The sequence below is a fragment of the Schistosoma mansoni genome, assembly GCF_000237925.1.
Source record: "Schistosoma mansoni, WGS project CABG00000000 data, supercontig 0151, strain Puerto Rico, whole genome shotgun sequence".
In the NCBI taxonomy this organism is placed as follows: domain Eukaryota; kingdom Metazoa; phylum Platyhelminthes; class Trematoda; order Strigeidida; family Schistosomatidae; genus Schistosoma; species Schistosoma mansoni.
In genome coordinates this window covers 66,207-89,843 of record NW_017386048.1, presented here as the reverse complement: position 1 = coordinate 89,843, position 23,637 = coordinate 66,207, and the positions used below count along the sequence as shown (strand labels likewise).

The 23,637-nt window shown below is 34.9% G+C and overlaps 1 protein-coding gene across 1 annotated transcript; it reads left to right on the top strand.

Moving 5' to 3' along the window:
• Positions 1 to 10,831: 10,831 nt before the first annotated feature.
• Positions 10,832 to 11,944, top strand: Smp_005360 (hypothetical protein; the record flags this gene model as incomplete). The annotated part of the gene is made up of 1 exon (XM_018798531.1): positions 10,832 to 11,944. One exon carries the CDS (start codon positions 10,832 to 10,834, stop codon positions 11,942 to 11,944), a length of 1,113 nt encoding a protein of 370 aa, XP_018646671.1.
• Between the last annotated feature and the right edge of the window lie 11,693 nt (positions 11,945 to 23,637).

Sequence of the window (23,637 nt, the reverse complement as noted above, 5' to 3'; positions counted from 1 at the left end):
AACAATAAAAGTAGTTTATTGTAGATTTTCATCTTGATCATCTTGATGCATGACTTATATCTAGCATTTCTGTTGTATCTGTTTATATCACTTCAAAAATATCAGAATTTTATTGTTTCCACTTGGTCATTTGGACAGTTTTGAGTATATACATGCATAGATGATAGTGTAAATAATGTTGAGTATGTTCATTAAACTCCATATATATGTAGTCATTGCTACATCATGCATTACTCAACGGAATTACTATAATTGATAGGGTGTAGATGTCTAATGATGAATAAATTTAGAAATACTAACTCCAATGGTCTGAATAGTTAAGCACTCGCTATCAGGTCTAGACTCGTGAATAGGCACTACAAACGAAATCATTGAACAATACTTCTTAGTTCTCGATGGTTACAAATCTTTCTTTTTCTCCATATTTACCATGTTTTAATCAATAAATCAAAATGTCTATTTCTGAGTGCATAGAAAAAAATATTTTCGCACATCTTTCAATATTATTACCACCACTAATAATAACAGATTAATTTCACAATCATTAAAATTATTTGGTATCCATTTTTAACAAGCCTATTTAAATGTGAAGAACTTACTATTCAAGGTTAGGTAGTTTTATCTGCATACCTTTTGGATACACAAAATATGTCAATGCCTATTTTTTTTTCAATGAAAATAATTGTTTTTTTCCGTGTGTGTACGTGTGTGAATTTGTTCTTGTGTAGTACTTGATTGGTGGTGGTATTAATAGTAGTAATAGTAATTTTGTCTTCATCTAGAGAATATTTAGATTTTTGTTTTTGAAATGAAGTTTTTTTTTAAAACTTGCTTTTGTTCACTTTCCGGATAGAGTAGTAGTGACATTTTCTCGAAACATCATCACTGTTAAAAATTCTCTCAGTGATTATCGATCTCAGTGGGTATTTTAGTTCATTTTTGTTCGATAATTTGTGAATTCGAACTTAAAACATACAATCTGATCAGGACTGAGAAGTATTGAAAATATATGACATTGATCACTACTCAATGGTCAATCAGATGTGAATACATCTCATTCCTAAAGAAGGTGGTCAGTCACGGCCTGGATAGTTCAATGATAACATCTGTGTGACACGGGAATATTAGCTCCCTGAAGTTTACATGTACACCTTGCTGATGAGTGCGAACTTGCACAAAACCTAGGTCATTCACAGTTTTCCTTCCGACTACCTCCAGCTCTCATCAGACATGTGTTTCATCTTTAAATGTGTAACTTTGAATGTAAACAGGTGTGCTAACCACACGTTGTTATCTACAAGCATTATTATCATATATTTTCCGTTTCAGTATTAACTTTTGAAGTATAATTATTTTTCATTTTCTAATTGTTTACTCTGTGTTATTCTGTGACTTGCAATGTTTTATGGTGTAGGAATAGGTTGGAAGAAAACTAGGGGCGGCCAGACCAAAACGTGGCACAAATCCATGAAGTCACTGACAAGTTGACTGAGCCACACTGGTAGGTGTAGACTACCTGGTTGGGATTCGCGAGATGATAGCAATCGTTGGTTAGAGACCTTGAATGACATGGCTCAAAATAGTTTGCAATGGCGAAGGTGCATCCACTCTTTATGTTCTGCCAAATCCTAATCTTCTGAATTCTTCATGTCTCTATATTTTTTCTCTTTCCAAATTTATTTCACAGCATTATACTCCTTGAATAACATCTTCAAACCCTAATCTTTCACATAATGTTTATACTCTTACTATGTCTACCACTATAGGATTTGAATCGACAACTGCATCTCTGGGCTAATGTGGTATGGCAACTCGAACTGATGTACGTACGTACGAAGTTCTACGTTGTGAATGACTGACTGACTGACTGTGTTATTCAGTACAATTGACCAAGAAAGTCTAACGCTGTTGCCTATTTAAAATCTAAAATTTCTTATAAATTCACTAAGTGTTCTTATAAAAATGCGTTCAGAAGAGAATCAGAATAATTGACAAGAAGTTTCTTATCAGTGATTAACTCACCAAAGGTTTTTGAACCTAACCCTTTTCTGACATAGTTGTAATTCGAGTCTGTTTTTTTTATCATTTTCAACCTCTATTTTCTGTAATCCTTTTAAATAGCAAATTAAGGTATCTTTTTTTCGCATTAAGGTCAACCCTGATACTCCTACATAAATAGTGACAATACTGTAGTTTCTAGTCTAAATTAACTTATTCACCACATACACATAGTTATGAGCCGCACTCTAAGTGTGAGGGCGAACGATACTGCCTCGTTGCCTGAACCAATGTAGATGGGGCTGTGTTCGAGCCCACCATTTAATAAATGAAAGTTTAACGCCATAGTAATTAAGCCGTCAATCCAAAACACGGTATAAACAATACTAGACCTTTAGTATGATTTTTGTATATATATATATATATATAATCAAACCCGAACTATGTTACTCCCCTTGAGGCATAGCCTGCCGACCAGGAATCTCCAACCTATTCTGTCCCTGCCTCTTCTTTCCATTTCTCTCAAAGCTCTATTCATTTTTTCAATGCCTGTCTCCATTTCCTGGCACAATATACAATCGTGTACCCTATCTATCTCCAGTGTCTTTTTTAATCTGAAATAGTTAAATAATACCAACAAGGCTTCATAGTCTTAGATTAAAAACTTGCTGAAAATCGAATACAGATATAAACCTTCATACCACCTTCTTTGGTTATGGCAAACGGGTGCTATTGTTAGCTCTCACTGTCATTAGAAATATTACGGCATTCATTACTTCCCGGTTGTTTTCTCCACTTAAAGATACTTCCTCTTGAGGTGCTTGGTAAAGATACTGAGTGTTAGAGGTGGTCTTGATGAGTTGATCAGTGACTGTGGTGTCGAATAGGTAAATGCATTGAGGCCTGTCACACACGACATTTAAGTGAGTTGTTTTGGATATGTTAGCTTCTTACTTTTAAGACCTTATCATGGCCAACGGACGTCTGTGGTTCAATGTGTCATATCATACTTTTAGTTTTGATGTTTTATAACCGTCTACCTTCTTTGTGAGAGGGCAGCATGGCTACAGATGCTAGTTAACTGAGGGAACACCCTTCTGCCGTTATATCTTAGCAAAGTTCACGGTACGACTTCTCCTCCGAAACAAAAGTTTGTTGCTTTTAGTCTTATTATTTCCCAAACGACTCGGCACAACCCAAAGGGACGAATATTCCAGCCTGTATAGGCCGGTCAAGCTATAATCCAAACTTGACCACCATGTAGCATTTACGGTCGGGGATTAGCTCTCATACTATGTATATCTGAAAACTAAATGGATAAAAATGTATGTCTGGTCAATGAATGGTAATAAATGTTTAGACTACCGTGAACAGTCCAAGAAGTTAACAGGTTAACTAAATGAAAATAATCTAGGCCGTTGATAGTCCTCCTGTCCTATAATATCATTATTAGAGCCATATATTTCAAGTCTATTCATCCCATTCTCTTAGTAACCTTCTCAAAAGTAATTGGATTTTAAGACAATTGTTAGTACTAAGTTTTATCAAAGTAAAACATACTGAATTACCCACTTCTTCCTAATATTGTGCTTACATTTTCCCACCTAAGTCAACGTCTTGATTGCTGATTAACTTTTTAAGCAACGATATAAACTGATATGAAACTTTGATTACTTTTATTTATAATAAAGGTTTGATATTTTTCTTAATGATTATCTTCATGTAATACTTTCAAACTGTTTATGTATGCCTAATGTAGACAGTTATGTAACTCGACTTTGATATATATATATATATATATATATATTGATGGTGTTCAAGGACTAGTCATACTACATGAGTGATGAAACTGAAGTAGATATTGTGGTGCGTTTCAGCCTGTCACAAACTCTGAGTGATTTGCTTTAGCCACTTAACCACTACTTCATATATTGCTTCAGAACTAATGGAGGTTAAAAGTCCCTTTCGATTTAGATAAAAATTCTAGTGTATATGCTATTTAATTGTTGAAAAATATACATTCGAAATCTATGATTACTCTATAGAGTTACATATGCTTACTTCTTTTTGGCCATTGTATGTTGGTGTGATACTGATTCAGTTCTGTACTATATCAGATTGTACATTATATTAAGTGATATAATCAGTATATCATATATTTTTGATGCTTAAAATTAACTGTTTTATTCATAGTTTGATGAGCACAATACTTTTTTTTTCTCATCGACTATCGTCAATTCATTTTTTTTGGTTAAAATTTGAAAATTTTTTCTAGTCCGGTTCACCTAACTGATTACTTGAACCTGAAATGCTTTCAATGATTAAATTTCTTTTTCTGTTACGTAGTACTCTGATTGTGTTGTTGTCTAATGTGTGTTCATCTTTTCGTTCATCCATGTGTCTTTCTCCCCCCTCTCTGTATATGCTTCTGTTCAATACCTTCCTTACTTCAGCATATATATATATATATATATATATATATATATATATATATATATATAGCGCTGATATATTGTCTTTTGTCTGAATTCGTTTTAAAGCAAATTTTCTGTCCATCCCCTTTATCATATTATTATAATTTCATAAAGTTATTTTTTTTTAAATCGCTTTATATGTAGCCAGCTATTTACTTTTCATTTGTTTTGTTTTACTGTTTTTTATCGAACAAATAGCATTAAAGCAGAGTACTTCCAAACGTCTTCATCGTCCAATGGCTGCTATCAAAACTCTAGATGGTATGTGTACCATTTCATAATTGTTTATTTTAATATTTCATTCGTGGTTCTTTCTTTCCTTTTTTTAAAATTTGTATTATTTATATCTTTCCAGTTTAACATGAATACTTCATTAATAGGTGATTTGATTTTAATTTACGACAATTATCAGCTGACTTTACATGTGATGATGCACCGTTGACTTTATCCAGTTTTTTTGTTCATGAAAGTTTACATCAAAGGCTCTGTGTAACAAGTGTGACCACATATTTGATTTTACGGTGAAACAATGTTTCTGACAGTGTTGTTTCACAACTTATTAGTATTTTAAGCGAGATTCGAACCCAGGACCTATCAGTCTCGCGCGCAAATGCTCAACCTCTAGACCACTGAGCCAGAATCCAACGGTGTTAATATATAACTTCAACCAATCCACGAAATCGAGCAACCGTTCACCAATTATCTTCAGTGAGTTCCTATCTCACAACAGACCTGTCTGAACTTCACTGGTCACTACTTCTCTTAAGGAAATAACTCTTGATGTCAGTCACCAGTGATCATATGACTATTATCACAGGCGGGTTTTGTGTAAATCTTAGTAATTTTGTAGTTCAAATCATGAGTTCAACCAGGTCTGTTGTGAGATAGTAAGTCACTGAAAACGATAGTGGACGGTTGCTCAATTTCTTGTGTGTGTATGGGATAGAAGGGCCAGGTGATCTGCGAAGTCCAAATTTTCTAACTGATCCCGAGTTGTCCATTATATTCCATGCTTTCCTTCAGATGTCGAGGTCTTCATAATCCAGTCAATCACCAGAAGAAAGAGGAGGGCGGAGAGTAGACAGCCTTGTCTGACTCCGGTCCTTACTGGAAACGCATCTGTGAGCTGTCCTCCATGCAGGACTTTGCACTGTAGTCCATCGTATGAGTTCCGGATAATGTTGAGAATCTTCTGAGGAATTCCATAGTGTCGAAGAAGTTTCCATAATGTTCTCCTGTCCCCACTGTCAAACGCCTTCCCATAATCAATGAAGTTGATGTATAGAGTATAGCAACATCTCTCCCATATCTAGCCTTTGTTGTCTAGCTTGTGTCCAATGGGTTTCTCTAATTCCGACGTAACCCAACAATGAAGAACTATACTTTTTTATATTGGATAATGGTATTCCCGGTCTCCCACATTGTCCGGACGTTCCATGTACCTATAAAGAGTGGTACTGTGGTTGTTAGAAGGGGCATCGGTCTCGTAACTTCCGAAGAATTTCGGCTTTCATCATGAGGCGTCATAATTCTTCCTTGAACTCGGAAGGCAGAGTTTAAATGGTTTGAATATTTTTTTCTGGTTAGCATTTTTTTAGCTAGTTAGTTTTTCTACGGGATGGGGTCGCTAACCCCATGCCGAACCATCCTCCTTTGTGTGGGCTTGGGACCGGCAGTAACTCTAGAAAAGCTACAGGCGGTTGCCTGAATTAAAGTAAAAATAGAATAGATTTTCGAAAATCTGAACTCCCATCATCCTTCATCACTAAGCCACAACAATTTCTGTTTATAGCCTAAATCAGATTTTTGAAAATCATCCTTGTTATTGTGTTACTTGTTTATATGCCGGATTCATGTTGCTAAATTATCTATTTATAACGTAGTATTCAAAGTGTAACAGACCACAAACCCTGGATTATTCGATCTGTGACGAGGTTGTGCGTGTACATATTAGCTCGTAGTCACATACTTGACATAAAGCGACTGTACATAACTGGTTAAACAATACGTTTTAAGGAAATTTTTAATATAAATTTATTGAAACGCTTTCTCTTATCATAACCAATGCTTACAATTTCGCTTAATGCACTGTTAATATTTTACTTATTCACTCTTCCCCTCTTTTATTTATCAACCGTACCGTAGATACTATTGATTTGGCTGACAAGTAAGCATGAAGATATATATTTATAATATTGACTTTTTTTCATGTAAAACGCATTCATACATTTGCTTTTTAAATCATATCTGTTTGATTTCGGTGAATTAACCACTTTCTATATATTTATCTAGTATTTCATTAAGATATCTATTTCGTTTACACTTATCGATTATTCATTAGAAATGAATTTCATATCACTTCATTCCTGGTTCTGACCAAATTTTAACTGTACAGTTCTCAACGTAATCTCGATAATATCACTATACCCCTGGTTTAAGATATTCTCAAATCGTCAGTCCATAAGAAGCTTCTGTGTTAAAGATCTCCATAGCTATTTAATGACAGGGGTTGCCCCGAAGCTTGAAGGTCCTACATCCGATCACTAGTGGACTTGTACTGCTCAAAAGTCCCATACTAGGACGAAACCACTGTCCAATACTTCCTGGTTGTCATCGGTTGTCTAACTTAGGCCCGTTCGTGACTTCGATAACATTTAAGTCTTCAGAAACCCTTTGCAGTGATAAAAGTATTTAGGTTGATCCACAAAAGAACACATTCCTTTGAATAATGTTTAGATTTGCCACATAATTATAACTATTTCATCTCTTTATCAACAAGAAATGACTGATTTCGTTCCCATAAGTTAAACCTGGTAAACGACGTTAGAATTATTCAGGTTCTAAACATATCAGCTGTAAATAAAACTCATAGAAGACTACTTCTTTTGTATCAGTAATCACCATGATATCATGTCATACCTTACTGAATTGTTTAGTTATTTACTGTGGTTGTTCTTTGAAGTAAGTTAGTTACTTCGCTATATCATTTTTTTCACGATTTCAATCACTCATGAAATCACAGTTTACTTTGATCATAAAGGTAGCTGTAGACCTTAGTTCCATATTAGTTTTCTTTATTAACAAGTGTATTTACAATCTTCAGGAACTTACAATCCCTAAGAGATTCAAATCTGCATCATTGAATGCTCCATCCACACACACACATTACCCTTAAACTACTTGAGCCACGACTGACTTTCTGTAAGGAATTGTTAGAAATATACTAGTGATATGTGTGTGATAATGTTTTCATTTTTCGAAAGTCCTGTACGAACAATCTAACGAAAGAAATATATATAACTTGAACATTTAAACAATGAACTTCATGAAATGTAAAGTAGGAAATGGTGAACTATTTAGTAATTCTTTACTCAACAAAGCGATATAAAACTGTTGAATATTCATTGTTTATTCACATATAACTTATTTGTCCAGGGATGCTACTATTGATGTATTTTGACAGAGACTTCCTGTAAACATGATACCCTCAAAACCCTTATTCTGAGTCACAAATATTCTTAATCTGAGATATTTTTCATTGACCAGTCTGCTGACTAGCGGTAAACAATGTCATAATTAATCTGGTCTCTGTGACTTGATGTTCTACAGTGGCACTTCTTGGAAACGTCTACTTGTTTAGCGGTATTATTTGTCATTTAAATCACTTAATTTTCAAACCTTTTCTTAAAGTGTTACCCTTAAATTCTTCTTGCTCTGTGTTTTGTCCCGTCAGCCCTGATGATTTAGTATCGGACAAAATCTCGGGACGGATTCAAAAGGTTTGGTCAGGCGCTTACAACTTTCGTCCCTTGTAGTGTAGACAGGATATACATATACCAACCAAATGACGTGTATACTGCACAGCTGTCTTGTCTGTATTGCGTTATGGCCGTGAAATACGGTCTCTAAAAGTAGGAGACATGCATAGGTTACAGGTGTTTGATCATTCTTATCTTTATAGCAGTATTTTCCTTTGTGTGACTACCACGTAAGCAGTGTCTAGGTTAGGCATAGGGTACTGAGCAATGTAGAAGTAATCTGGAAGAAAGTTGGAGATGGCCAATTTAGGACTTGAAATCATTGGCTGTCAGACAGAGCTCTGTAACGTCGATTCAAACTACCTGGTTGGGGTCCGTGTAATAGTCACGACCAGCGGTTGAAAATATTAGATGACATGTCACAGAATTGTTCACAATCGTCTAGATGTATTCACTCTCTACTTTGCTCTTAATCTTAAATTCTTGTATGTATTCATAAATACCTTTCCACTTAGTTTTCTTGAACCTTATAATCGACTCTTACTTTTTCTTATTTTCATTAGTGCTGCTCTATTATTTCCATTTGTTTCGTTATTCATCTTGTTACTTTCATCCTATCTTACTAAAATCATATTTTATTTTGAAACATTAAACATCTATAACAAGCACTTCATTGATGATAAGTGATTGATTAACTTTATATTTTCCTAATTGTTCTCTTCTCATTTTCTTTTACAGAGGAACAACATGTGAAAGTGGTAAATCGACAGGTGAGATTTAGTTCATTTACTTATTTTTTTCTCTTATCATAAACTATCATATTATTCTTTTGGATTGTTGTTGAACAAACTAAAACATTAAATGGTTAGTTATTCATAATCTAATTTGTACTACCGTTTCATGTCCCTATCCTTTTTCTCTTTTCAAATTTATTTCACTGTATTATACTCCTTCAATAACATCTTCAAACCCTAATCTTCCGGTTTACTGCTTATACTCTTACTACTTCTACCACTATGGGATTTGAATTGACAACTGCATCTCTGTGCTAATGTGGTATGACAACTGGAACTGATGTACGTACGTCCGAAGTTCTACGTTGTAACTGACTGACTGAATTGTAGTAGTTCTTATAGAGTAGTAGTATATATATGGTGAATATTGTGACACATATATTTAATCGACATGTTACATGTGCATACACCACTTCATCAGTTGAATCGGTTCCATGAAGTATCACACAATAAATATAATTTATAGTTGATTACAATAACTTATATACAGTCTCTGAAAGGAAATACATTCATTCTGTATGGATAAGAATTACTGAATTTGTTGTTATTATTGTTTTATTCTATGCAATACAAAATGTTTATTTATTTCTTTATACATGAGAATTCCTTTGATATTTGCTTATAACTTTATATTGTATGTCTTTATCTCTCCTAAACATCCTCTGTCGAATACAATTTTAGAATTGTTTCTCTTTAATCACTGAATAATTAGATCAGATCTTCAAAGGGTTTGGCTTTCATAGAATACTTTCTTTTTTTTAAACAAAATTTGCTAATTGATTTAGCAATTTCTTGGACATTTTGTTTTTCTTCGAAGAATTTAGATTTAGATCTCTGATTGAATTGCGGTTTTTCTCAACGTTTTAACATCAATTTATTTTTTAAGTTTAATGAGTTTTATCAAAGGCTGATGAGTTTTTCCGACTGCCTGATATATGGTAAAGTATTTATCATTTCTATTTCATATCTTTTTATGGACGAATTATGTACAGGCTACTAGATAAAAATGGAAATCGTTTGATAAAGTAGTCAATCCCACTCAACACAGGTGGTTGAGACATCTAGTACGTTATGCTTTGCCTAGTCACTCCCTACCCCGATTATTGACGTACACTGGCATAATATTAAGTTCAAGGAAAGCTAGATGTGTCCTTTCTCAAGATATAACATCAACTTGTAAAGTTATCGTCCGACTGGGCCGTTTTGTCTTGTAACTACTTAGTTGTGGTCATTGCGGTTTGAGAATATATGTAATATGAATCTCTCTCAACGGCTCAGATGTATTCAATTTTTGTATTGACTTTTTTAATTGTCTTATTATTTTCATCTTATGAATTTATTCTTCTCAATTCATATTATCTACGCTTAATGTTTACCACAAATGATATTATTACTACTTTCATCGCTACATTGGCGTTTCTTTTAATAATTCCGTCTCGTTTTACTGTTGTGTAGTTTGATAACTAGGACCGATATACTTATATATCAGGTTCTACGTTGTGTTATGTCTAACTGACTTGTTGACCGCTCATTGTGTAGGTTGTAAGTGATAATTTAAACAAAAAAGTATTTTACTATTATATATATTACAAATTCATTGTAATGATGTTTTCTTTTTGTTTCTCTTTTTCATAAATATGGTTTGTTTTCTGGTCCTTTATTGTGCTTACTTATGTTATAACATAATGCTTTGTATTACGGGCGTATCTTTGTGTGCGTGTGTATACTTGATCAAATCTTTTCATTTCTTTTGTGATATTCTTTCCTGCACTCGATCGAAATTTTACATGACCATTTGCATAAAATCATGATAAATTATTCCCAAGATGTTTCACCTTTGTATAGATCAGATCGAAACAGCTCAACTCAAACGCTCCTCTACCATACATCGTTTAGTAACATCAGCTTTACAAAATCTGATGTGTGGTGTCCATCCAAAGTCCGAAGTTGTAACGGTACGTACTCAAGAAAAAACTCATATCTTAGTTCATCATCAAAACAACCTTATGCGATTAGAAGTAAATTGGGATCCAATTCCTCCAACATTATGCCAATCACAAAAATGCCGAACCGGTACCGTAGTACGGGCGAACTCAATCGAAGGATCTCCACCCCGGAATCCTCCATTTCTACCATATCGTCTGACAATGGTCAAGGATCAATTACAGGAAATAATTACAGTAGAAGATTTAAACCACAATCCGGATACAGATCTACCGCTTTAATATCTTCATCCAATAATAATCAACGTATCCCACATATTTACGATATATTAGCATCTGATTTTGAACGTACACCTAGTCAAATTAGTTTCAGTACATCAAGTTCAAGTGATAAATATTCACATACTAATGATAAACATACTAATGTTAGCCAGAATAATCTACTATCATCATTTAACAAATCATCTTATTATGACCATAATTTATTACAAATAGTCAATAATCAACCAGAATCATGTGGTATTATACAAAGTAGCCATCAAATCACATCGCATAAAGTACTTCCGTCAAATATTGATAATAATAATACATTGAAAATAAATAATGAATCGTCTGATTCGACAAACAATATTAAAAAGAGACAATCTAATCGATTTAGTCAAATTGATTGTGCATCATTAGAGAAATTCATGAATGATGCTTCTTCAACACTTTCCTCTCCCATCTATGACCCTTATGGGATGGCATTTAAAATTCCTAGTTGGTCATCATCATCTTCTACAACTGCTTATCATCATAACCATCATCAACCATATAATCGTCGTCATCATCTACCAGTCCTAATTCTTGATAAACAACAAGATTGTCCAATGCCTTCTTCACGTAGTTCTATCAAATCATCTGGAAGTACACCACGACCTGTCCCAATACTTAGTGAATCATTTATAAGAAAGCGTCAATGTCGAAAAGTGAATTAAAAAATCTCCCAACAGAATAATAGCATCTAAACAAAATATACTTGTACATAGTATGTAGTTTCTTTTTAAAAAGAACAAACAAACAGAATTTGTCTATTTTGTACGTTACCATGAACCAACATCTGAGAATCAATTGTATTTACTACGACTATTACTATTTTTCTAATTCTCAAATACACTTAGCATATAACTAGACATGTAGTATAATTAAGTACTCTCGGTGAGCTCTTAAGCACTAATACATATATGTATATATTTAATTTTGTGTGTATGGCTTAATAATAATTGCGTTCTCTTTCATCGACCCCCCTTTTTAACACTATATTTCACAGTGCGTACTCATTCACATGGAATTACTCACCAATTTGTGTTGTTAAATTAAATGCTGTTTCATTTTCTTATTCACCAATTTCTAAATCCTCAACTATCATTGTTTACTAAGGTTGTATGGTTTGCATAGAATGTATTATTAATATAGTTATTTTTGTTATTGTTCGATTAATATTGGTGACAATTATTTAATGAATAACCAACGCATAAGTATTATGACATATACACTGGGTTTTCTGGTTTTTATTTTTTTTTTTACCAAAAAAACACAATTTGGATCCTGCATCTAATCTAACGAATGAAAGCTTTTTGCTGTTTGTATATTACTACCTCTCTTATCAGGTAGTAGCCTTAATGAATCTGTTAGTTTGCTTTCAATATCTCCCATATATTTAAAATATAAATTCGCTTAGTCGGCTTTGAGTTCCGCTATTCGTATATATATATACATATGTGTATGTGTATAGGAATTTGTTTTCGTTTCGTACGCCACTCAAACCAAATTAGATGCAACTAACTAAGTACCTACATGATGATTGAAACCTGGCAACTTTAACCTCTTTTCTTTAGCTTAATAATGAATTTAATTTGCATAAATACAATATGAGTCAATCATAGTCCCTATATATCAGTAGTAATGTCTTAGACTATGAAGCTAAGTGAAGTGAATCCAAATTGGACTATGAGCTTCACTTCCATGAATGATTAAATGTGATATAATTAGGCGAATAGTGCAAAAAAAAATTTAAAACTATGTTACAAATAATCATTGTTTACATTTTTATTTCATAACTAATAAACGCATAGACCGTTATATCTTTATATTTTTGTATTTCTGGACTTTCATTTGATCTATAAATCATTACTGTATGTCTTATTTTTCCCCAATTTATCATTAATTGTTTCTCTATTACTCTGGTCTTATATCACTTATAGCAAAGTTTTGTATGCTCAGTAACTTCCCCATTGTTGGTGTACTGTCAGACATTTCAAGTATGTTATTGTCTGGGTTTTCAGCCACTATTGAATTGAGTACAACAGAGAACTGATCTGGTTTTAGCTTCATCTTTTAATCGCACACTGGGTTATAAGATGTTCAAGAGCCAATAAGCGTTAATGTCTTCCTTTTTATTCATTGGTCTATATATCAATTAGTAAATAGGTCATCCGTCCTACTAGCGGTATTACTTACTTATTTCTTTACGCCTGTTACCCCTCGTCGAGGAGCATAGGCCGCTCACCAGCATTCTCCATCCAACTCTGTCCTGGCCAATCCTTTCCAGTTCCTTCCAGTTGCTATTCATCCTTTTCATATCTGCTACTATTTCCCGACGCAATGTATCCTTTGGCCTTCCTCTTTTCCGCTTCCCTTCACCATTCCAAGTTAGGGATTGCCTTGTAATGCACATTGGTGATTTCCTTAATGTATGTCCGATCCACTTCCAACGTCTTTTCCTCATTTCCTCTTCAGCTGGAAGCTGGTTTGTCCTCTCCCATAAAACGCTGTTGCTGATAGTATCCGGCCAACGGATGTTGAGTATTTTGCGTAGACAACTGTTTATAAATACTTGTACCTTCCTGATGATGGCCGTAGTAGTTCTCCACGTTTCAGCTCCATACAGTAGGACTGTCTTGACGTTCGTATTAAAGATTCTCACTTTGAAATTAGTTGAGAGTTGTTTTGAGTTCCACATGTTCTCCAATTGTAGAAATGCTGCCCTTGCTTTGCCAATCCTCGCCTTTACATCTACATCCGATCCTCCTTGTTTATCAACGATGCTCCCCAGGTACTTGAATGTTTCCACCTCTTCCAGAGTTTCGCCATCAAGTGTTATCTATTTGGTTGGTGTCCTCCGTGTTGCATTTGAGAATCTTGCTTTTTCCTTTGTGAATGTGGAGGCCTATCGATGCGGAGGCTGCTGCTACATTTGCTGTCTTCATCTGCATTTGTTCGTGTGTATGAGAGAGGAGGGCTAGGTCATCTGCGAAGTCCATTGTATTCCGTATTTCCCTTAAGATGTCGAAGTCTTCATAATCCAGTCAATCACTAGAAGGAAGAGGAATGGGGAGAGTAGACAGCCTTGTCTGACTCCGGTCCTTACTGGAAATGCATCTGTGAGCTGTCCTCCATGCACCACTTTGCACTGTATTTCATCGTATGAGTTTTGGATAATGTTGACAATCTTTTCAGCAACTCCATAGTGTCGAAGAAGTTTCCATAATGTTCTCCTGTCCACGTTGTCAAACGCCTTCTCATAGTCAATGAAGTTGACGTATAGTGATGAGTTCCACTCAACTGATTGTTCAACGATGATCCGTAGTGTCGCAATCTGGTCCGTGCTCGATCGATCCTTACGGAATCCAGCTTGTTGATCCCTAAGTTCGGCGTCTACTGCGTCTTTCATCCGATTCAGCAGCACTCTGTTGAAAACTTTTCCTGGTACTGATAACAAACTGATGCCTCTGTAGTTCTCACATTTGCTCAGATCTCCTTTCTTTGATATCTTGATGAGATATCCTTCTTTCCAGTCCATTGGCACTTGTTCCTCTTCCCAAATCTTCTTGAATAGAAGGTGAAGCATGTTTGCAGCTATTTCAATGTCTGACTTCAGTGCTTCTGCTGGTATATTGTCAGGTCCTACCACCTTCCCACTTTTGATTAGTCTGATGGCCATCTTGACTTCTTCGATCGTTGGTGGAGTGACATCTATAGGAAGGTCAGTGTTTGCTGCTTTGATGTTCGGTGGGTTCAATGGGGCTGGTCTATTCAGCAGTTCCTCGAAGTATTCTGCCCATCTTTTCCTCTGTTCTTCAATATCCGTGATTGTCTTTCCTTCTTTGTCCTTGACTGGTCTTTCTTGTTTACTATATCTCCCTGCCAATTTCTTCGTTGTATCATATAGTTGTTTCATATTTCCTTCTCTTGCAGCTTTTTCCGCCGTCGTTGTTAGTTCTCCCATGTATTTCTGCTTGTCGGCTTTAATGCTTTTCCTCACTTCCTTGTTTGCTTCTGCGTAGTCTGCTTGTGCTTTGACTTTCTCTGCTCGTGTTCGGCTGTTGTTAATTGCTAGTTTCTTGTTCTTCCTTTCTTCAATATTGTCCAGGATTCCCATAGAGATCCATTCCTTATGATGATGCTTCTTAGGACCAAGAACCTCCTGACACGTTGAAGTTAGTGCTTCTTTTATCCCTTTCCAGTTGTCCTCCATCGTAGTTTCTTGTTCATTCAGTAGATCCTGTAGAGCTTGGAACCTGTTGTTGAGAGTTATCTTGAATTCATGGAGCTTGTCAGTATCTCGAAGGAAGGTTGTATTGAACCTTTGTAGTGCTGTTTGTCCAGTTGTCCAGTGTTTCTTTAGCTTCAGTCTCATCTTGGCCACAACCAAGTGGTGATCTGAAGCTATGTCAGCTCCTCTCCGGATTCTCACATCTTCCACTGATCTTCGGAATTTTTTGTTGATACAGATGTGATCTATCTGGTTCTCTATGGTGTGGTCCGGTGAGATCCATGTAGCTTTGTGTATGCGCTTGTGTGGGAATATTGTGCCGCCTATAACCAATTTTTTGAATGCACATAGGTTTGCAAGTCTCTCCCCATTTTCATTTCTCTCTCCTAATCCATGTCGTCCAATTACATCTTCATATCCTGTGTTGTCCACTCCAACTTTAGCATTTAGTTCTCTCATCAGGATGGTGAGGTCCTTTCGTGAGCACTTCGCTAAAATTGATTGCAGCCTTTCATAGAACTGATCTTTATCATCGTCGTTGCTATCATTGGTGGGTGCATAACATTGGATAAAGTTCATTGTGATCCCTTGCTCCTTTGTTCTGATGATGCTTTGATTATCCTGGGTCCATGAGATTCCCATCCCACAGGTACATTTCGTGCTTCTTTGGACAGCATTAGAGCAACTCCCTGAGTGTGTGGAGCATTTTCTCCTTCGTGACCGGAGTACAGCAGCATCTCTCCTGTACCTAGCCTTTGTTGTCCAGTTTGTGTCCAATGGGTTTCGCTGATTCCGAGTACTGCCAAGTTGTATCTCCTCATTTCCATTGCTATTTGGATGGTCTTTCCTGTCTCCCACATTGTCCGGACGTTCCATGTACCTATAAAGAGTGTTGCTCTGGTTGTTAGAAGGTGCATCGGCCTCGTGACTTCCGAAGAATTTCGGCTTTCATCATGAGACGTCATAATTATTCCTTCAACTCCCAGGGCAGAGTTTAAATGGTTTGAATGATTTTTTTCTGGTTAGCGTTTTTTTAGCGAGTTAGCTTTTCTACGGGATGGGGTCGCTAACCCCATGCCGAACCCTCCTCCTTTGTGTGGGCTTGGGACCGGCAGTAACTCTAGAAGAGCTACAGGCGGAGTTAAAACAAAAGTAATATGTCAAGTATTAGTTATACTTTGGATACGTATATTATTAGACATAAGCAAACAAACTCAGTAAGGAGATATAGAAAAGGAATTCATACAGACAGGAAGTATAAACTTTCACTATATATTAATTATCAGAAAGGGTTTTGTGGAGATTTCAGTGTTCTCATAGTTGAAAGTGTGGGTCAATTGAAGCTAGACATCCAGGAATTTTAGTGAGAAGCAGTGACCAGTGGAGTTCAAACCACATCTGTTGTGAGATATCAACTCACTGAAGACAATTGATGAACGATTGCTCAACTTCGTGGATCAGTTGAAGTTATACATTAACACCGTTGGGTATCAGCCGGCTCAGTGGTCTATCGGTTAAAGGCTCTGGCTCGAGACTGGAAGGTCCTGCATTCGAATCTCGCGAGTGCGGGATCGTGGGTGCGCACTGCTGAGGAGTCCCATAATAGGACGGAACAGCCGTCCAGTGCTTTCAGGTTTTCCATGGTGGTGTAGCTTCAATTAACTCACGCTTTCAACTGTTTCACTAAATATGAATATATAAAACTTATAAAACATTAACATATATGAGGGCAAATAATCGATAGGATAAAATGAGTGCACATATATGTACATGACAAGCCCACGTAAAAAATGCACATAGTTACAGTGGATAGTCAAATATGTGAGTCATAGAATAGCTATGCTAACTAGAAGAATGAATGTAAGAGTGATGTCTGTCAAAGTCATTACCAGAGATCTGATTCATTATTATAATCTTAAATTCAATCTATCAGTGGTTCATCTTCGTAGCTTATTCTGCTGATATTTGGGATGAGTCTTGAATAAAAAATAACAGTTCGACTTTGGTTTCAGTGATTTAGTTAACCAGTTGTGTCGTTAAAATAAAGTATATCAGTCTTAGCATAAGTATAGGATGCAAATCAAATACAGTTTGTTATCTATGGAAGAGCTATGAACTAACTGATTCGGGTCAACTGTAGCTTATATAAGCTATCAATAGATTAGTCTTTTTAAAGCTGTCAGTTTGATGTCAGCTATAGTTTAATATTAGTTTTGAATGAATTTTGTTAACTACTTTAGAAATAAAGCCGTGAGGAATTAACAGTATTATATGTGACTTACCTTTCATAGTATGTTTCTTCATTAATAGAAAATCAAGTATCACTCTACTTGAGATCGATAGGATAAACAACAAACTAACCTAGAAATTAATAATTAATAAGCATTTTCACAATCAACTTACATGGCATCGAACAGTGATAACATCTAACTCCAATCAATCCAAAAGATTGAGTGAATATCCTTCATTATCCTCTGAGAGTGATTGCCTCATAGCCGACACGATTTAGGTTCTCTCACACGATACAAAAGATTCTGTATTCGATTCTCGTGTGCAAGATCGTGGGTGTCGACTTTTGCGGAATCCTATACGAAGCGGTCATCTAATGACTCCAGGTTTCCACTGATGGACTAAATTAGATCTGTTCATGATCTTAATGAAATCCGACAATCTCCACAATCCTATATTTACAATTATTCTTGTTGTTTGGGGTTTTTGTTGGATTTTTTCAATTCATAATATTTTTTTGTGTGAAACTATAGTTTTGAACTGGAATGTTGTACTTACTTTTACTTACGCCTGTTACTCCCAATGCAGCATAGGCCGCCGACCAGCATTCTCCAACCCACTCTGTCCTGGGCCTTCTTTTCTAGTTCTATCCAGTTTTTGTTCATTCTTCTCATGTCTGTCTCCATTTCACGGCGTAATGTGTTCTTTGGTCTTCCTCTTCTCCTTTGACCTTTAGGATTCCATGTGAGGGCTGGAATGTTGTAAGATCCATTTTATTTATTTACATCACCTTTGCTGACTAGCCTAAATATTTGACGCTACGAATATATTGTGAGAAGAACTCTGATGATACTTATTTATTTGATTTCGCCAATGTTCTTATACCCTACTAACGTCGGTTTTCTATTTCACACAACAGTCTCACAATGGAATTGTAACCAATTTAATTAACATTGAATATTCCTTGAGAATATATACTCAAAAGTTCATCATAAATTCAATTCTGTGTTATACATACATTCTAAAGAAAAAAAATTTGAGCACCCTTGTTAGAATTTCACAAGAACATCAGTTCTTTCAAGGTAATAGATACGCATTGTCAAAGAGTGTCAACTATCATGAAACTTATATCTTTCTAAATACCTTCAACCATTTACCATTCTCATCAATAATTATTAAAAAGCCCAAACTCATATCATCTAGTATCGCCAAATGAAACATCATCACTAAGATACAATAATATTTGGTTAGCTCTATTAACTGCACTTGTAAACATTAAAACCTTAATAAGTGATTTTCGTCTATATATAACTAGTAAATATTCAACATAACCACATTTAAATCTTTATGGTTTGTTAAATGTAACGAACTAACTTCATTAATTTTGATGAAGGGAAGTTTACAGACAAACGAACATGATTGATTTATTTTATTCAACATTCTGTTTGCCCTATTTTCATTAAACAAACCAGATAAAATATTAATAACAGAAGGGGGTTTCATGGAGATTTTAGTAGTAATTTTATGGTTGAAGTCATGAGTCAATTGAAGCTAGACCACCATAAAAAACCTGAAAAGTACTGAACGGCCGTTTCATCCTATTGTGGGACTCCTCAGCAGTACGGATCCACGATCCCACCTCGCGAGATTCGAATCCAGGACCTATCAGTCTCTCACGTGAGCGCTTAACCTCTAGACCACTGAACCGGCATTTTTTAATGATACAAATGTGTATCAATCATTTTGCCTACTAATAAGTAGTAACATTGTATTACTATGTTTTAAATCAACTGTTTTGTATATAAAAACTGTGTTTTCTAGTTACCGAAATAAGTAGTCGGTGATAGTCTGACTGGTTATTATTATGTTGGTTTTCAATATTAACCACTATTGAACAATATAGAATCGTGTGTTATTTGAATGAAATTAACACTCTTAATTCTAATACTCACCTGATATACATGAACATTTAATTGAAAAACAAAATTCACTTACAGTCGACTTTCTATTGCTGACTTTGTACGAAATAAATAGGCAATTGTCTAACGTCTTCAATTACTGACATCTTCGATGTGGATCAACGATGGAACGATGATATATAGGTATATTCTACAGCAGGAAACTAATTCAATGAAAGTTTAACAGCATTAGGAATTAAATAAGATTGAAACTAGTTATCTGTCATGAAAAATTAGTGTAGATATCTCATATATCTGAAGCCCGAATTTGCTGTTAATAAATCATACTATGAATTTGAATGATCTAGATTTGGATGTCATAAGGAGAATTTTCCTCTCAAGAGTGAATGTAAAGTTTGTTGGGGATTGCAAAATAGAGCAATAGGTTTAGATGCAGGATTTTCTATTGACTACTTCCAACTATACAACATTTTAAAATAATGCATGTAACTTCCGTTCACTTAGGTGGGAAGACACATTACTGAATGAATGATAGGATCCTATCTCCACTAAGGAATGGACAAAGTTCATTACTACTCATTGATCAATAAATGTATGTACAGAAAGTCAGTTGAAGGTAGATCAGCTGATCAGTGGTGACATCTTTGATCTTGACATTAATTATTTATTGTTGCAGTTGTATTAAGAATAGGTTTACAGATATCATTACTTGATGTTATTGAGAAACCGATTTTCCATATATATTTCAGCATCAATTTATATTATCAACATATCCATGATATAATTAGCTAATTATAGTTAACTTTTTTATCATTATGATAATTACGGTCTATTTCTATATTTCAATCTATCTAGGATTATTAAAATACTAGAGGTCAGCAGACGATAGGAATATAATGTTCTGATAAGCATTCTAACAGTATATAATAGATTAAAGGATTCTTATCTGGCAATGACCAATCAAAAACTGGCTTCATCTACATACTAAAATCAAAATATATTCGCGTAAAAGTAATTTGTATACAAATTATACTGTACCTGATTGACAACAATTTATAAAAACTGTTGGTTTACATCTCTATACTACCAATCACTCATCATAACTAAGGTGTATAAATCAATTGAATAAACTAATGTTTTCGATAGAGTTTTTCAATATTGTTGATATACCTTTCTGAATAGTAACGAATCACATGAAATTTATGTCTAGAAATGTTAGTCAATTGTTTCTAATCAATTAATATAAATTAAATAAGGGGGTCAAAACTCGACTCACACATCCTCGTCGTGCCTAATGGATCATAGGACTGTTTCCATAACCTAACGTAAGTGGTAACACTTGTGGTGGAGATCAGCACAATCAACAGCTCTATCTATACCCACATATGATTATGAAGGCTTCAAAGAATCATTGCATAATTATTGTTGGTTCAAAACGAAAGAAAGAATGAGTCTGCTCAAAAAATAGAAGAAAGAAAAATCTGTCCAAAAAGAAAAAAAGATGTCATGATTCTGCATAAGCAATACAAAAACAGATATTGAACTCCGATAGTTTTACCATGCTTCGATATAGCATTCTTCTCTAGAAGGGACTACTAGGCTTCACCATGTTTCTATGGCTGGAACAGGGTGGGGGATACAATTGTTTTCATGAAATCTTTTTTTTCGTTTTCTTTTTTGGCTTGACAGTAAAATATACATATGAATCCAGTAAGTGCTATTGATATTTAGTAACCAAATATGATCAAAATGAACTTATAATTGAATTATATATATATATAATTTGAAAATCAATAACTTGGTATGTAATTAATATTAATTTATTATTAGTTATAAAAGTTGTGATCATTTCACTAACATTAGAGAGAGAGAGAAAGTGTGTGTGTGTGAGAGAGAGAGACAGATGATTCCAAACATGATTTATTCATTATAGTAAAACAATATAAGATAACTTAGGGTACAATTTATTATTGACTAAACAATAGATTGATAATTTTAATTAATTTTATTCATCAATTTATAATGAATAATTTAGTTTTAATGATTTGATGAAGTATTCATTATATTTTGTTGATAGGTAATTGAATTTGAAGCTAGATCGTCATGGAAAATCTAAAAGTACTGGACGGTCGTTTTCCGTCCTAATTATGGGACTCCTCAGAAGTGTGCATCCACGATCCCGCCTCGCGAGATTCGAACCTAGGACCGGCTCAATGGTCTATCGATTAAGTGCTCTAGTGCGAGACTGATAGGTCCTGGGTTTGAATCTCGTGGATGGGATTGTGTATGCACACTGCTGAGGAGTCCCACAATAGGAAGAAACGGCCGTTCAATGCTTTCAGGTTTTCCATGGTGGTCTAGCTTCAATTGACTCATGATTTCAACTATGAAAATACTGAAATCTAAACAAAATCCCTTCTGATTGATTTTGATTGGAAAAACATAACATTATTTAACATATTTTACTATTGATCTGTGTAAATTTAGTTTTTTTGCGGTAAGAATTCAGTTGAAATCCTGACAGAATAATAATAACAGCACTGATTATTATAATTATTTCAAATTTTGGTTCTATCCCGTGGAGAATCATGAATAGTAACTTTGAGAACTATTTATAGACCAATGTGATATGTATATTTCCTATTGTATAATTGCTAAGTAACTAAGGTATCCATATTCGTGTCCCTCTTATTATAAGCTTTATTTTGATCTATAGACTATTACTATACGATTTACCATTCTTGATTTATCCCTGGTCCATTAATTACTGTTCCCCCTATTCACAGCCACATTTGGCCAAATCTTGTACAAATGTTATTTTCTACTATAGCAGTTCACATACAATTGAGCTTGTTCATGTCTAATTTGGCTAAGCCCTTTTCTTAACTTATTTGACGGACAGTCATTCGTACAACAACAACCTATCTATACTATTGTACCTTTATTATGTATACTTGAGCATTGCTTACTGCCTACGCATGCATTCATTCTCCTAGCCTTACTATTAACCGCTAAATTGATTTGATGATTCATGCATTTCCATTTGTATATGTATGTACATCTTAGTCATGTTCATGTACTGTACTTTACTCGCCGGCTCGATCGATTGATCTCTCGCTCATTCAACTCTCACGCTCACTCGCCTGCTTTACGGCACTGCTCTTTCGTGCTTGCTTAACGTGTTGTAATTTTGGATATCTGTGTGTGGTCCAATAATAAACTCAATCAACCCCTCGTATTCGCCTTCTGATTTAGACACCGTTAGGATGTTATGGAGTAACGGTTATCAGGACGAACAATATACGAAGTTTAGGGATAATATCGAATATAGACCAACACACTATTTTATGGTATGATGTGGTCAGTTTATTTGATATATAAACCTAGTATGTTTAAGAATAATCATTCATATTGCAGCTGTTATTGGTTTTCTGGACTTAACTGGCTGGGCTAGGCAGAGAGCAGGACTGATATGTACTCAAGACTGATCATACGGCTTATGTGTATCATTAGATCCGATCGATAAAAACACACCTCTCTAATTGATGGGAATCAGCACGTTCATATATATCAACAGGGCATCCAGACAGGCACAATCGATATAACTATTTCCCTTAAATTTAAACTTACAGTATTGACTTGTGTTAAGCCTATTATCTAATGTCCTACTCAGTTTTCTCGATATCAAGGACGAAACTAGTTGAAATCACTACGCCATACACAAAATTATACTTTGAAGTTGAGCATACAAACTTGTGCTCAATTGTCTAATTGCATTGATCTCAAGCTCAAAATGCGTCAACTTGCCCAGATGAGTATGTTGTACTATGTTCTATATTGATCAATTGACTGTCATTTAAAGATTAACCAATTCTATTTTATCGATTAGTGTGTAGTGAATGAAGAAGAAAAACCAGGAGAGTATTTAAAGGTTTTCAGTCCTCTAATATCTATAAAAATTTCTGTTACGAGTTACACTTACGAACAC